The sequence below is a fragment of the Ursus arctos genome, unplaced genomic scaffold, assembly GCF_023065955.2.
Source record: "Ursus arctos isolate Adak ecotype North America unplaced genomic scaffold, UrsArc2.0 scaffold_2, whole genome shotgun sequence".
Classification (NCBI taxonomy): Eukaryota; Metazoa; Chordata; class Mammalia; order Carnivora; family Ursidae; genus Ursus; species Ursus arctos.
The window spans coordinates 19,714,814-19,732,686 of record NW_026622874.1 but is presented as its reverse complement, the minus strand read 5'-3'; the positions used below and the strand labels follow the sequence as shown (position 1 = coordinate 19,732,686).

The window sequence follows — 17,873 nt, the reverse complement described above, 5'->3', positions numbered from 1 at the left end:
AGCTGTTTTCTATTGCCAAAGTGGTTTCAGTTTGAGTCTGTACCAGTGTAAAAACAAAACTAACCAAGATGTTTGTAAGAAGTTCCAAAAACCAGTTATCAGCCATAAAATAAATTCCTTAGGAATTAGTGCCAAAGGAAGGGAATGCTAGGCATTGTCACATGCATACTCTAGACCGTGAACTCTTTATTACCTGCCTACAATGAGAGAAGGAGCTTTTGCCGGCATCGAAGCAAACACACCGCTTCCTTCAAGAAAATTATGCTTTAGTTAAGAAAAAAAAAAAAAAAAATCCAGGTGAACTAAATAAAATGGTAATGTGTTGTCCATCATCACAAACACTTCGCACACTAGTACAAGTATGATTACATATTGAAAAGCACTGCTCTAGACCTTAAAAACACCGATTTCAAAAAATCTAGAGAAAATATGGGCGAAATCCAGTACTTTATTCATCTTTGCATTTTTAGCAGCAATGCAGTGTGTGGTATATGTTCCGTACATTTGTGATGAATTATATTCAAGGAGAATTTCACAGGGTATTCCAAAAAGTAAAACTCTGATCATAAAGCTATAATTAATGTCCACTAGAGAGGAAAAGAGCTGGTGAGTTCTAATAAAATAAGAGGTTTTACACAGTTTTGGTGAGCTCAGATTTTAAAAGGTACAAATATATGAAAGCAGGGACACATGATCAAAGAATTTGAAAGAACAGCAAAACTTCTTTTTTTTTTAAAGATTTTATTTATTTATTCGACAGAGATAGAGACAGCCAGCGAGAGAGGGAACACAAGCAGGGGGAGTGGGAGAGGAAGAAGCAGGCTTCCAGCAGAGGAGCCTGATGTGGGGTTTGATCCCAGAACGCCGGGATCACGCCCTGAGCCAAAGGCAAACGCTTAACGATTGAGCTACCCAGGTGCCCCAAGAACAGCAAAACTTCTGCTTCCAGATATGATGTTAATTCAACAGTGATTGAAAAACAATCTCTTGGGGTGCCTGGGTGGCACAGCGGTTAAGCGTCTGCCTTCGGCTCAGGGCGTGATCCCAGCGTTCTGGGTTCGAGCCCCACATCAGGCTCCTCTGCTATGAGCCTGCTTCTTCCTCTCCCACTCCCCCTGCTTGTGTTCCCTCTCTCGCTGGCTGTCTCTATCTCTGTTAAATAAATAAATAAAATCTTTAAAAAAAAAAAAAGAAAAGAAAAACAATCTCTTCTGCTTTAAACAACTGGAAAACTGGACAAAATGTATGAAACAGCAGCAGATTCATACACTGAACAACAAGCATGCAAAACAGTGATCCCTAAGAGAAGGGAAACAAATGAAGTGAGCCCTACAAGGGCCTTAGCTCACCACTGAAATAGTTTCTAGGCTTCAGTACAAGATGGGAGAATCCAAACTGAGCCTGGAGATCTTACTGGGTTGAAAAGACAGAGTTTGGAATTCAAGAAGGCCACAGTGCCTTAAATTTGTGCGAAGAAAGTACCAGAGAAGAGGCAGCTAGAAATCTAGTTAGATAAGAATACATGCAGTAACCTCTGAGATCAGCCATAGCAACTTCTTTCTAGATACGTCTGCAGAGGCAAGGGAAACAAAAGCAAAAATTAACTACTGGCACTTCATCAAAATAAAAAGCTTCTGCACGGCAAACGTATAAACAACAAAACTAAAAGGCAGGGGGGCCTGGGTGGCTCAGTTGTTAAGCATCTGCCTTCGGCTCAGGGCGTGATCCCGGGGTCCTGGGATCGAGCCCTGCATCAGGCTCCTCTGCTGGGAGCCTGCTTCTTCCTCTCCCACTCCCTTGCCTGTGTTTCCTCTCTCGCTGGTTGTCTGTCAAATAAATAAATAAAATCTTAAAAAAAAAAAAAAGGCAACCTACAGGATGGGAGAAGATATTTGCAAATGACATCTCTGATAAAGGATTAGTATCCAAAATATATAAAGAACTTATACTTGGCAGCTATACTAACTCAGCACCCCAAAAACAAATAACCCAAATAAAAAATGGGCAGAAGACTTGAATAGACATTTTTCCAAAGAGGACATACAGATGGCCAACAGACACATGAAAAGACGCTCATCATCGCTGATCATCAGGGAAATGTAAATCACAATGACAATGCAATATCATTTCACACCTGCCAGAATGACTAAAATCAACAATACACAAAACAACAGGTGTTCGCAAGGATGTGGAGAAAGGGGAACCCTCTTGCACTGTTGGTTAGAATGCAAACTGATGCAGTCACTCTAGAAAACAGTATGGAGATTCTTCAAAACATTAAAAATAGAACTACCCTCTGATCCAGCAATTGTACTACTAGGTAGTTACCCAAAGAATACAAAAATACAAACTCAAAAGGATACATGCACCCTGATGTTTGTAGCAGCATTATCAGCAACAGGCAAATTATGGAAACAGCCCAAGTATCCATGGAATGGTGAAAGGATAAAGGAGAGGTGGTACATATATACAATGGAATATTACTCAGCCATAAAAAAGAATGAAATCTTGCCATTTGTGATGACACGGATGGAGCTTGAGAGTATTATGCAAAGTGAAATAAGTCTGCAGGAGAAAGACATATACCATTTGATTTCATTCACATGTGGAATTTAAGAAACAAAACAAATGAGCATGGGAGAGAAAAGAGAAGCAAACGAAGAAATAGACTCTCAACTACAGAGAACAAACTAATGGTTAAAAGAGGGGAGGTGGGGGGGGATGGGCAAAATATGTGATGGGGATTGAGTGCACTTGTTGTAATGAGCACTGGGTGATGTATGGAAGTGTTGAATCACTAAACTGTACACCTGAAACCAGTATTATACTGTATATTAATTATACTGGAATTTAAATAAAAACTTGAAAAAAATGGTTATCAGAAGTGAGAGGGGGTGTGGGAGTTGAATAGGTGATGGGGATTAAGCACTTGTGGTGATAAGGACTGGGTGATGTATGGAATTGCTGAACCACTATACTGTACACCTGAAACTAGTATTACAATGTATGAAAAGAAATCCCAATAAAAATTTTAGCAGGCTTTGTGTAAATTTATGTTAATTATAAAATTCATATGGAAAATGATCTAAAATAGCCAAAACAATTTGAAAAAGAACAAAATTATATGATTTTAAGACATATAAAGCCACACTAATCAAGGCAGTGGTATAAAGCCATATAAACCACTAAAACATAACAGGAAGTCCAGAAATAGACCCTCCCATATACAGCCTACTGACTTTTGACAAAGATATCAAGGCAGTTTAAAAAAGGATAGTCTTTTCAACAAATGGTGCTAGAACAACTGATATTTATATGCGATTAAAATAAACATTGATCCTTATATCACACCATAATATTAATACAAACCATAACTCAAAAATTAACAAACTGGATCACAGATCTAATTTTAAGACCTAAAACTACAGAACTTTTCAAAAGAAAAAAAGCAAAGCAGTTACTTGGGTTAGGAAAGATTTCTAAACAGGACACAAAAAACTCAAACTTTATGTTAAGAAAAAAAATCAATCAGACTTCATCAAAATGAAAACTTTTGCTCTTCCAAAGATGTTAAGGAAGTCACATGCATGAAAATAGTTGTGATATATGTATCACATACATACAGATGTTTATATCTGACAAAACTTTTGTGTCCAGAATAAAGAATTTTTACAAATCAATGAAAAGATGATAATCCAATAAAAATGAGCAAACAGTTCACTAAAGACAGTACATGAAGAGACGGTCAACCTCACCGGCAAACAGTGAAACATAAACCACAATAAGATACCACTACGCATGCACCAGAACAGCAAAATTTTAAAAGACTGATAATACCATTTGTTGGCAAGGAGATGGAGCAATCGGATTTCACACATTACTGGTGTGAATAAAAAATGGAAGAGCCACTTTGGAAAACTTTTTTGGCAGTTCTTAAAAAGTTTATCATGTGATCACGTGACTCGGCAATTTCACTCCTCGGTATGTATGAACACGTCTACACAAAGAGCTGTGAATGTCCACAACAGCTTTATTCATACGGGCTCAAGTCTGTCCATCTAAGGAACAGAGCCAGACAACTGGTACCACTTAGCAATAAATAAGAACAAACTTTGACACTGGCAACAACTTAAACGAATCTCTAAAACATCGTGCTGAGTGAAAAAGGTCAGACTTAAAAACTGTATAATTCATGACTCTCTTTCTATGAAATTCTAGAAAAGAGAAAGTAACATGGCAGGAACCAGCAAGCAAGGGGAGGGAATGAGTGCAGAGGGAAGCAAAGAACAGGGGGAACTGTTCTACGTCATGACTGTGGTGGTTACAAGACTGTACACATGTGTCAAAACTCACAGAACCATCTTAAAAACTGGAAAATTCTACTGTATGTAAAACTGACTCCCCTCAACCAAACTGCAAAAAAAAAGAGGAGTGGCAAGATAGAAGGGAACAACTGAACCCAGTAAGTACTTGAGACAAATGCTAAAGTCAGCAATTTTTCAAGTTATGTTCTGAAAAAGATAAAGGAAAGTTTTTAGCAGGATGACAAACCACGGTATTTGTCGATTCTATGTAAAGCTACCTGAACCAGAGTGTTTTTCTGCAGAATCAAGCGCCGTGGGACTTGCACTGAGGGCTGCTGTGGACAGCTGCACTGGCTTTGCCGGAGTCTGAATGCAGCTGGGCTGGGGCTGGCTCCCTTCTGCTGACTGCTGCGACTGGATCAGAGAGCTGTAGAATTCCTCCAGTTTGGGCAATGTGGAAGGATCTGAAGAGCTCTCTACGGGTGGCAGCTGCAGGATGAGAAAAGAAGAGCAAAAGCATGAAAAGTACTGTTAGCGTAACAGGGGGAATTAACCCTGTTTTGGTTCCTTAGTTATAGACAAGACAAATATTTTTCATATCAGAATTAATACCACTACTTACTTATAAGAACCTAGTTGCGTTCTAGAAAAAATGAGTCCTTCTCTAACTTCGCGATTCAAGAAACATTTATTGGACACATATTATGAGCAAACCCGGTGCTGAAAGCTGCCGCACAGAGCTAAGGAAGGGTGGCGGGAAATTCGAGAGGACGTGGTGAGCACTCACACTCTGGCACACTGCCAGGTTACCTGCAGGTGCTTCTTCATTTAAACCTCAGGACGACCGCTCTAGCTTAGGGGTTTGTCCTCACTATGGGCCCTTTCACTTAGTAGAACGCTTTTCACAAGAGGCGAAGTTATCCAGTGTCAATCAGTAGGTGACAAAGCAGAGATGGAAACTCAGCCCAGTCCATGTTCTCACCACCTCCCGGTAAGACAGGATCCCTGTCCCTAAGCTCACAGCCCTCAGAGAAACTGTGTGTCCTGCAGCCAGCCATGAATGGAGGTGTTGCCCGCATTCTGCAGAGAGAACACCACACTAGGAGAACATAAAGTGGTTAAAGGAAGGCTCTTCGGAAGAAGAGACAAAATGGAGTATTAAGAACCAGGGTTTGAGAGAAAAAGATGAACATCCCATATGGAGACTAAATTGAACTTAAGTGAATGGAATATCAAATTTTAACCATGAGATCCTATATCCTACTGTACAGTCATTGCTGAAGCAGATACAATCTATGGTAACTTAGCATTTATCTTCTGTGATGGTAACTGGCATTAATATGACAAAGCCAGCCCTACCCCATCTAGGCTGCCGACAGTCTGTGATCTGCCCTGAGTGAACTGAACCAGTAATTATACAAACAGAAAATGTAGCTTTGTATGTTCTTCAGGCTCATATGTAGTAGACATTTAGTATCAGCTGGCATTCCTTTTCTGTTCCATAACAAAAAAATCCTGCTCATTTTCAAACGCGGCAGGCATGAATGCAGTTATACTATTATGCAATATACAAAGGGCTATGTGTGTAGCCTTTTTTTGACAGCAAAAATGAAACTCACAAGCTATACTGGCCACACAATACGCTACTTCAGGAAATCAAAGATCCAGATTCAAATTTTTACTTGGCTTATGCAATTCATGTGTGTTTTAGTTACCCTGCAAGTTTATTCTCAGAATTAGGCTAAGCGTTAGTGAGTTCTTTCAATAAGGCTCCGAAGCCAAGTAAATAAACACTAACATGATAAATTTTTGGAGCTGAAAAGATCACTATTTAAATTGGTCTTTGCAGATAGACAAACTGAGGCTCCAAAAGGTAACTTGTGCCAACCTGCAGATTTTAGTTTGTGGTGAGGCTAAGCCGTAGACTGCAGACCAAGTGTTTTTTTTATACTACGCCCTGCTATTTTCAGTAGATTTCAACAAAAATTGAAATCAGAAACAAATTTTTAAGGCAATATTCTTTTTCTTTCCTCATAAATATGATTTCGAAGAAAGATACATCATTAAAACATATTTAAGATGCATTCTAATAGCTTCTTATTCTGAAAAAAAAAAAAAAAAAGCAACAAAGGCAAATCCTGTCTAAATTTGTATGACACCCTGAAAGCAAGTGCCTGCAGTCAACTTGAGCACTTAACTGACAATCGAGGTTCTTTCTCAGAGTGTTCTCCAGCCTTGCTGCTCAAAGTGTGGTTCACCAACCAGCAGCATCACCTGGGAGCTCGCTAGATGTGCAGAGCCTGCATCCCCATCCCAAATTTGTTCAATCAGATCCTGCGTTTTCACAAGATTCTTAGGGGATGTGTAGGCACATTATACTTTGAGAAGCATTGTTCTACCAGATTTAGCTCTCTGTAGTTATCAGTGACTGCCTCCGTCATAGTTATCTGAAAATACACCTCATGGAACTAGAGGTAAATGACAAACTTTCAAGAAACATGATTAACATGTGCAATCAAAAGCGTAGCCCCAAACCACAATAACATACAACTTCACACCCACTAGGATGGCTATGTTAAAAAAAAATAGATATAACAAGTACTGGCAAAGATGTGGACAAATTGGAACACTCTTATATGGCTGGTGGGAATGTCTATTTAGGAAAGTCTGGCAATTCCACAAAACATTAAATAAAGAGTTACCATATGACCCAGCAATTCCACTCCTAGATATATACCCTCATAAAACGTGATACACATCTACATAAAAACATGTACATGAATGTCACAACAGCATTATTCATAATAGCAAAAAAAACTGAAAATAACCCAAATGTCCATCAGCTGACGAATGAACAAAATGAGGTCTATCCATACAATGGATTATTCGGCCATAAAAGGAAATAAAGTACTGATACATGATTAACCTTGAGAATATTATGTTAGGAAACCAGACCCAAAAGGTCACATATTGGGGCGCCTGGATGGCGCAGTCGTTAAGCGTCTGCCTCCGGCTCAGGGCGTGATCCCGGCGTTATGGGATCGAGCCCCACATCAGGCTCCCCCGCTATGAGCCTGCTTCTTCCTCTCCCACTCCCCCTGCTTGTGTTCCCTCTCTCGCTGGCTGTCTCTATCTCTGTCGAATAAATAAATAAAATCTTAAAAAAAAAAGGTCACATATTGTACTGATTCTAATTTCATGAAATGTTGCAAAAAATAAGTAAATCAATGGAGACAGAAAGTAGATGAGTATCTGGCTGATAAGGGGTAGGGTGTCAGCTAAGGGATGCAGGGTTTCTTTGGGGGATAATGAAAATGTTCCACAATTGCTTGTGGGATGAATGCACAATAAACTAATGGACTAGTGAATATACTAAAGCCATTAAACCGTGCATTTTAAATGGGTACCTATATGGAATATGAAATATACCTTATAAAGCTGAGGAGACAGAGGATGGAATCTCAGCCCCACCTAGGATTTCAGCTGAGATCCCCAAAGGATCCCGCATTAGGAGTAACAGCCACATCTAAGGAGTAAGGACAAAAGTGAAAAATAGCAGTGCTAACAAAACCTAAAACCAAACCTCAATGTGTGTGTTAAGGTGACTGGCTGGTATCTGCCAGCCATAGGACATCTCAGCCTGCCTTGGAGGAAGAGAACTTACCCAGAGCCTCTGGAATTTTTTATCCATAATGTCCAATATTCAATTAAAAAACTCATGAGATATGCTTCCCACTTTCTCCACCCCAGCCCAACAATGCCAAAATCAGGATAAAAGAGAAGATCAAATATGGGGGTGGGGGGAAGAACATACCCAAGCTGATTCAGACATTGGCATCATCTGAAAAAAACTTTAAAATAACCGTGATTAAGCATGATCAAGAATGTAGAGGAAGTGACAGAAAAAAATTGATGAAAATGTGGAGAATTTAAACAGAGAATTCAAATTTAGTTTAAAAAAAGAATCAAATGGGCATTCTAGAAATGAAAAATGTTTGAAATTAAGAATTCAATGTGTGGGTTTAGCAGCGGAATGGATCCCACAGATGACAGGACTAGTATTTTAGAAGAATCGATAGAAAATCTCCAAACTGAGACACAGCGGAAAAAAAGAAAAAAGAATGTAAACATGAGAAAAGAGCCCAACAGGCATGTGGGACTCAGCCAAAGTGCTAGCACATGGGTAACTGGAATGCCAGCAGGAGGGCGATAATGAGGGAAAAGCACTATTTGATTAGACAAATAGGCCAGAATTTTCTAAAACTGATGAAAGGCATCAATCTTCTTATTCAATAAGCTCAGTGAACCACAAAGTAAATCCAAAGGAAATTACATCTAGATATATCATTATCAAAGAGCTTAAAGCAAAAGACAGAAAAATCTTAAAAGAAGCCAGAGAAAAAAAGACATCACTGTCAACGGAGCAATGATACCTGACAGCTGGCAATTCAACAGAAGCCTGAACATAATGGTAGGACATCTTCAAAGGGCTGAAAGAAAAAAGTGTCACCCTAAAATTCAACACTCAGGGGAAATATCCATCAAAAATGAAGATTAAACTCAGAAACTTGGGAAATTAAACAACATATTCCTGAACAGCCAATGGGTCAAAACAGAAATCAAAGAGAAACTAGAAAATATCCTGAGACAAATGAAAACAGCATACCAAAATTTATGGGATACAGCAAAATGAGAACTAAGAGGAATTTTTTTTAAAGATTTTGAGAGAGAGAGAGAGAGAGGGAGAGCGCATGAATGGGGGGAGGGGCAGACGGACAGGGAGGAGCAGGCTCCCCACTGGTGGGGGGTCCAGTGCGAGGCTGACCCCAGCCCCGTCACAGCCTGAGCTGAGATGAACAGCAACGTTTATAGCAGTAAATGCCTACATAAAGAAAGAAGAATCACAAACAACTTCACTTTATACCTTAAGGAATTAAAAAAAAGAACTAAGGCCAAAGTTAGCAGAAGGCATGAAATAATAGAAATTAGAGTAAAAATAAATGAAATATAATAGAAAAAAAATGAAACTAAGAGCTAGTTTTTTGAAGCCATAAACAAAATTTACAAACCTTTAGCTAGACTAATAAGAGAATATTCAAATATCAACAAACAAAATTGCATTTCTATATACTAACAATGAACTACTTGAAAAGGAAATTAAGGAGTGCCTGGCTGGCATGTGACTCTTGATGTCGGAGGCTGTGAGTTCAAGCCCCACATTGAGTGTACAGATTACTTGGAAAGGAAATTAAGAAAACAATCCATTCACAATAGCATCAAAAAGAATAGGAGGTGAAAGACCTATACACTGAAAACTATATAACACTGATGAAGAAGCCATAAATAAATAGGAAGATATTTCATACTCACGGATTGGAAGAATTAATATTAAAATTTCCATACTACCCAAAGTGATGTACAGGTTCAAAGCAATTCCTATCAAAATGTCAATGGCATTTTTTACAAAAACAGAAAAACAATTCTAAAATTCATATGAAACCACAAAATCACAAAGGACCCCAAATAGCCAAAACAGTCTTAGGGAAGGTGGAGGGAAAGGAGGGAGCGCTCTTCCTGATTTCAAAATACACTTACAAAGTTACAGTAAAAACATTATGGGACTGGCACAAAGCAGACATACAGACCAAAAGAATAAAATCGAGAGCCCAAAAATAAAAACACACATTCAGTCAACTGATCTTTGATAACAGTGCCAAGACTACATGATGGGGAAAGGACAGTCTCTTCAACACACGATGCTGGGAAAACTGGATATCCACAGGCAAATGAATGAAACTGGACCTTTATTTTACACTAGACACAAAAACTGACTCAAAATGGATTAAAGACTTAAACATAAGACCTGAAACGAAAAATCTCCTAGAAGAAAATAGAGGGGAAGCTTCAGGACGCCGGTTTTGGTAATCATTTATTGGATATGAAACCAAAAGCATAAGCAACAAAAGCAAAAATAAACTAGTGGGACTACATGAAACTAAAAATCTTCCGCACGGCAAAGGAAACACAACCACAAATGACCACGCATTATACGACATTTGTATCAAATGCCCTAACGAGGCAAATCTGTAGGGACAGAAAGCAGATTACTAGTTGCCTCAGGGTGTGACTGCTAACGGGCACTGGGCGTTTCTGAAGGGTTGAGGTGTTAATCCTAAAATGAAATCTGTGCTGTTAGGCAACCCCCATTTCTGGAACAGAAATGTTCTATATAACACAGCATACATGCGCTCATACAAAATAACCATAAATCTGCTTTTCAACAAGTCTCCCAGCTTTGAGTCCTTTATTTTAAATGTGACACATGAAAATAAAAGTGCAGAGGCCTGGTGGCCAGATTTCATGACTCACACAAATTGTGCTGCTGTTTTCAGGATGCTCGTAATATATTTGAGAAACCCAAGACAAACAGGTTTTGTTCCAGGATTAGCACTTTCTGCCACAGCAACATAAAAGGAAAAAAGTAGAGATTTATATTTTTGGCTAAATTATATGAAAATACCTGTTTTCTGTATCTCTTACGTAGAGATTTTATCAATCTTTCAATTCTAAGCTTCGGATTTTCTGAAGAGATAAATCAATTAAGTTGACTGAAATTAATTTTAAAATCAACCTACATTCTGTGCATAGGTGTTCCACCAAATGCTAGAGAGGGATCATTAACAAGAATTTTACTTTCTAAAAATGAAAGCACTTCCTCATGAGAATCTGTCAATAACATTCATTAGACATTTACCTTTTGAATCCTGGTTGTGCCAGTATTTTTTTCCTGAGCACCCAATCCCTCTTGTTTTTGAACTTCTACTTTCACTCCATTCATAAGGCCTGAAGGCTGCCATGAATCATCCCATACATCTTTGGGTCCAGAAAAGCACCAATCCTATAGAGAAAAAATTGCAAGCATAAACCAAGAGACAGAGCCACATGATCCAGACAAAGAATAACATGGGCAAGGTAAAGGCAAGGAGGCAGAGTTGATCAAACAGGAAAAGGTGTTTATTAAGTTTCTATATCAGTGTGGTCCATATCCAATATCTTGAATTCCTTGGAACACACAGATGTCATAAAAACAAATACAGCTCTGGTTTGTAGCATTTTCTTGAATACTGTTGAAGAAAATGGCCAGATGATTTTTCATGATCATCTAGTATTTAAATGGCATAAATAATAAGGAGGAATTTAACTGTAGATATTTCTTCTAATAACCAGTGGGAAATAAGTTACATTTTAAATATATAGTTAGGCCCAATATTAGCAAAAATTCTCAATGCAGAGACCCAGAGATTATATTACAAAGCTAATGCAATAAAAATAAATTTAGTGAAAACAGTTTATTTATAGATCCCAAGGCCTAAGAGTCCAATGATAAAACAAAAATCATAATGGTTAAAAGGTTAGATAAGACAATAAGTCCATGATTTACTCTTCCCTGTTTCAACTTGTTCCCCTCCCTATCACTATCATCTTTGGGGGAAAAAAATGAATTCTTCTGAATTATCATGGGATAAATCCTTTTGAATTCTAGAGTGTATAAATTTCTTGAGGAAATTTACATTTCCATTTTTCAGTAATGATTTGCTGTTTTCCCAGGGATCTAACCTGTGGCATTTCTTTACGTGATGGGTATGGTTTCTTTCCACCAAGACTTGAGGTAAATAAGTGGGAGGCAGCATCACCCCCTTTTCCCATTTTAGCCTGCAAAGGTAACCAATTCTCATCCCAAACATCATCACCGATAGTCACTGATTCCAGGCATGGCATTCCAGTGGGGATCTCATCCTAAAATGTATCAGAAGACAAAGAAAACCTTTAATTTACAGTTGCTATATGAGTACATTTTAAAATTTAGGTTTAAAATTTTTTTCCTGACTCCAGGTAAAGACAGCAGTTTGAATACATAACTGAATACTCTCTCCTGAAACATCACCAAAATATTCAGATTTAGATACAAACTCCTTGTTAGAACAGAAGAAAATACCACCTACATTCTGGATACAGAAAAGATGACAAATGACAACTTACTAAGCAGTCTTGAGAAAGTAGAATTCTGAGCTTAGAGCAGGAAAAACTGAGAAGCAACCAAATTTATACCAGATACTGCAAAAGCTCAGAAATCGCTAGTACAAGGTTTTTGGAAATGAAAATGTAAAGTGGAAACAAAAACAAAAGCAAAAGTAGAAAGTCTCTATAAGAAGCAGTTAGATCTCCAGATACATAACCTATTCCATATACAAAGGAAGATACACCTCTTTTTCCTGCTGGAAAACCAGAGGTCTTCTGGAGGGTAAAGGTGAGGGTGGGGCAAGCAAAAAAACAGGGGAACTCAGCAAAGGTTTTTATACTGAATAGCAAGGCCCCTAGGTCTGTTTTCAATAGCAGGACAGAGAGAAAAGTAAGGAATGCATGAACCTGAAGGGAGATCCACAGAAATTATCCAATCCGAACAACAGAGAGGAAAAAAATGAGAAAACAAAAGCAAAAACAGAGCCTCGAGGACCTATAGGACAATACCAAAAGGTTTAACATTTGCTTCATCGGAGTCCCAGAAGGAGAAAAGAAAGAGTGCAGTGCAGAAAAAGTATTTGAAGCAGTGTCCGAAAATGTCACAAATTTGATGAAAGACATAAACCTACAGTTCAAAAAGTTTAGCAAACCTCAAATATGAGGTTAGAAATCCATATCTAGGGGCGTCTGGGTTGCTCAGTCATTAAGCGTCTGCCTTCGGCTCAGGGCATGATCCCGGAGCCCTGGGATCGAGCCCCATATCAGGGCTCCTCCGCTGGGAGCCTGCTTCTTCATCTCCCACTCCCCCTGCCTGTTTCCTCTCTTGCTGGGTGTCTCTCTCTCTCTCTCTGTCAAATAAATAAGTAAAAATAAAATCTTAAAAAAAAAAAAAAGAAATCCATGTCTAAATAGATTATAAACTACCTCCTGAAAACTAAAGACAAACCATCCTAAACGTAGGCAAAAGAAAATGACACGTAAAGGAACAATTCCAACACTGCATATTTTTCATCAAAATTATGAAAGCCAGAAGAAAGTGGAATGAAATTTTTAAAGGCCTGGTAAAAGAACTGATAACCCAGAATTGTACATCCAGCAAAAAATCTTTCAAGAATGAAGATGAAATAAATACATCCCCAATGAAGAAAACTAAAAAAATTCATGTCAGCAGATATACTCTAAAGGAATTGCTAAAGGAAGTTTTTTTTTTTTTTAAAGATATTATTTATTTATGTGACAGAGAGACAGCCAGTGAGAGAGGGAACACAGCAGGGGAGTGGGAGAGGAAGAAGCAGGCTCCCAGCGGAGGAGCCCAATGTGGGACTCGATCCCGGAACGCCGTGATCACGCCCTGAGCCAAAGGCAGACGCTTAACGACTGAGCCACCCAGGCGCCCCTAAAGGAAGTTCTTTGGATAGAAAGGAGAGGACAGCAGAAGGAAAGTTGGAATATCAGATATAAAGAGGAACAGAAATTATCAATATCTGGGGAAGTACAATAGACTATTTTTGTCCTGGATTGTTTATAATATGTTTGAAGGCGGAAAGCAAAAACTATAACATTATAAATTCTCAACATATATACTTGTTATATGTAAACATAGCATAAAGGAGGTGGGAGGGGGGTAAAATACCTAAATGGTGGTAAGATATTTATATACCACTTGAAGTGGTAAATACTGATTACATCTACTGTGAAAAGTCAAGATGTATACTGTAATTCCTGGAGTAACCAGTCAAAACACTACACAGGTAGATATAATAAAAATATAATAAGTAAACTAAAACGGACTACTAAAAAAGTATACTAAATAAGAAAAATACTAAAAAAAGAATAATACTGAAAGGAAGGAAAAGAAAAGCAAAGGAATGAAAAGCAGAGGTAACAAATAAAACATAATGGTAGACCTATAATCAAAACATATGAATAATGATATTAAATGTAAAATGTCTAAAGATACTAACTAAAATTCAGATCATCAGAATGGATTTAAAAAATGACTAAACTACATGGTGTCTCAAGAAATTTACCTCAAATATAATGACACAGGTAGGTTAGAAGTAAAAGAATGGAAAAAGATGTATTATGTCAACAATTTAAAAAAATAAAGCTGAAGTGGCTATACTGCTATCAATGTAGGCATCAGCACAAAGAAAGTAACTATGGATAAAGACATTTTGTAACGATAAAAGGGTTGGTTCATCAAGAAAACATACCAATCCTAAATATATGGCACCTGGTAATAAACCTCCAAAATACATAAGGAAAAAAAGTGACAAGGAAGGAAAAACAGACATAATCCAAATTATAGTTGATGACTTCAACATTCTTTTCAGTAGTCAGTAAACTAGTAGATAACAAGGATATAGAAGAACTGAATGATACCACCAATCAACTGGATCTAATTAACCTTTATAGAACACTCCATTCAACAAAAGCAGAACACAGTCTCTTGAAAGGCACATGGGACTTTCACCAAGACAGACCATATCCTACTTCAATGAACCTTAACAAATTTAAAAAACTGAAATCATACAAAATATGTTCTCAGACAACAGAATGTAACTATAAATGAGTAAGAGAAAGATAACAGGAAAATGTCCAAACACTTGGAAACACACTTCCAAATAATTCATACTTATATGACCCACTGTTATATGACCCATATCATAATAATTAGGGTCATATAATTATGAGTCTAAGATGACCACTCAAAAAAATCAGAATATATTTGAACCAAATGAAAGTACAATATATTCAAACTTGTGAGATGGAGCTAAAGTGGTACTCAGAGGGTCAAAGCATGAAATGCTTATATTAGAAAAAAAGAAAGTTTTCAAATCAATAATCTAGGTTTCCATCTTAAGAAAGTAGAGGGGCACCTGGGTGGCTCAGTCAGTTAAGTTCCTGCCTTTGCCTCAGGTCATGATCCCAGGGTCCCGAGATCAAGCCCCACATCAGACTCTCTGCTTGGCGGGGAGCCTGCTTCTCCCTCTGCCTCCCGTTCCCCCTGCTTGTATGCTTGCCCTCTCTCTCTTTTTCTCTCTGACAAATAAAATCTTTAAAAAAATTTTTTTTAAATAATAAAAATAATAAACCCCAAATGGATAGATTTTTAAGCTAGGTAGAGAGCTCTCAAGTCTTGATATCAAAATCATAATCCATCAAAAGAAAATCTGATAAAAAGAAAAACAAAGCTGGAAGAATCACAATCCCAGATTTCAAGTTATACTACAAAGCTATGGTAATCAAAACAGTGTGGTGTCAGCCCAAAACAGGCACATAAATCAATGGAATAGAACAGGAAGCCCAGAAATAAACCCACATTTATATGGCCAGTTAATCTCCAACGAAGGAGGAATGAATATGCAATGGGAAAAAGCCTCTTCAACAAATGGTGTTGGAAAAATTGGATAGCTACATGCAAAAGAATGAAACTGGACCACTTTCTTACACCATATACAAAAATAAACTCCAAATGGATTAAAGACCTAAATGTGAGACCTAAAACTATAAAAATTCTAGAAGAGGGGTGCCTGGGTGGCTCAGGGGGTTAATCATCTGCCTTTGACTCAGGTCATGATCCCAGGGTCCTGAGATCAAGCCCCACATCGGGCTCCCTGCTCAGTGGGGCTCTCCCCATGTCTGCCACTCCTCTTGCTTGTGCTCTGTCAAATGAATAAATAAAATCCTTTAAAAAAACAATAAAATAAAAATAAAAATTCTAGAAGAGAGAAGAGACAGTAATTTCTCTGACACTGGACATAGCAACTTTTTTCTAGATATGTCTCCTGAGGCAAAGTAAACAAAAGCAAAAATAAACTATTGGGACTTCATCAAAATGAAAAGATTCTTCTAAAAAGCAAAAGAAACAATCTACAAAACTAAAAGGCAACATACTGAATAGGAGAAGATATATGCAAATGACATCTCTGATAAAGGGTTAGTATCCACAATACCTAAAGAACTTATACAACTCAACACCCAAAAACCAAATAATCCAATTTAAAAAATGGGCAGAAGACATGAACAGACATTTCTCCAAAGAAAACATACGGATGGCCAACAGACACATGAAAAGATGCTCAACATCACTCATCATCAGGGAAATGCAAATCAAAACCACCATGAGATACCACTGCACACCTGTCAGAATGGCTAAAATCAAAAATACAAGAAACTACTGTTGGAGAGATCATGGAAAAAAGGGAACCCTCGTGCACTGTTGGTGGGAATGCAAACTGGTACAGCCCCTGTGGAAGACAGTATGACGTTTCCTCAAAAAGTTAAAAACGGAACTACCCTATGATCCAGTAATCTCACTACTGGGTTTTTACCCAAAAAATACTAATTCAAAGGGATATATACACCCCTATATTTATTGCAGCATTACTTACAACAGCCAAATTATAGAAGTAGCCCAAGGGCCCATCAATAGATGAATGGCTAAAGAAGATGTGGGATATGGACACAACAGAATATTACTCAGCCCCAAAAAAGAATGAAATCTTTCCATTTGCAATGACGTGGATGAGCCAGAGAGTATTATGCAAAGTGAAATAAGTCAGCAGGAAAAAGACATACACCATATGATTTCACTCATATGTGGAATTTGAGAAACAAATGAGCAAAGGGGAAATAAAAGGGGGAGACAAACGAACCAAGAAACAGACTTAACTACAGAGAACTGATGGTTACCAGTGGGTGGGGGGATGGGTGGAAAAGGTGATGGGGATTAAAGGGTACACTTATCATGATGGGCACTGAGTAATGTATAGAACTGTTGAATCACTATATTGTACACCTGAAACTAATATAACATGTTATGTGAAATATATTACAATTAAAATTAAAAGCTTGTAAAACAGAAAATTGGATAAAATGGACCATATCAATATTATAAATGTTTTCTCCTGGGGGCACCTGGGTGGCTTAGTAGGTTAAGCGTCTGCCTTCAGCTCAGGTCATGATTCCAGGGTCCTGGGATCAAGACCCGCATTGGGCTCCCTGCTCAGTGGGGAGCCTGCTTCTCCCTCTCCCACTCCCCCTGCTTGTGTTCCCTCTCTCACTGCCTCTCTGTCAAATAAATAAATAAGATCTTTAAAAAAATGTTTTCTCTGCAAAAGCCCATGTAAAGAGACAAAAAGATACAAACTAGAAGAAAATATCTGCAAACCACATATCTAATAAAGGAGTAGGATCCAGAATATAAAAAACTCTAATAATTGGACAATAAAAGTATCAAAAATCGAATTAGGAAAAGGGAAAAAAGACAAGACTTATCACAAAGGATGACATACAGATGGCAAATAAGCACATGAAAAGATGTTCAACATCATTAGCCATTAGGGAAATGCCAACTAAAAGCAAAATGAAATAGCACTGCATATCAGCAGAATGGCTAAAAATTAGTGACAACACCAAATGCTGGTAAAGATGTAGAGAAATTGGATTACTCAACACATGGCTGGAGGGAATGTAAAGTGGTACAGTCACTCTGGAGAACAGAATAGCAGTTTCTTATCAAACCAAACATGTAATTTCCAC

The 17,873-nt window shown here is 37.9% G+C and overlaps 1 protein-coding gene across 1 annotated transcript in view; it reads right to left on the bottom strand.

The window, feature by feature from the left end:
- TDRD5 (tudor domain containing 5) overlaps nucleotides 1-17,873 on the bottom strand; it is a 100,097-nt gene that overhangs the window by 757 nt on the left and 81,467 nt on the right. The window contains exons 14-16 of the mRNA XM_057315572.1: nucleotides 11,922-12,101; nucleotides 11,059-11,202; nucleotides 4,583-4,793 (exon numbers count right to left, since the gene is read on the bottom strand). Coding sequence (XP_057171555.1) covers nucleotides 4,583-4,793; nucleotides 11,059-11,202; nucleotides 11,922-12,101 — 535 coding nt within the window. The remainder of the gene's footprint in view (nucleotides 1-4,582; nucleotides 4,794-11,058; nucleotides 11,203-11,921; nucleotides 12,102-17,873) is intronic.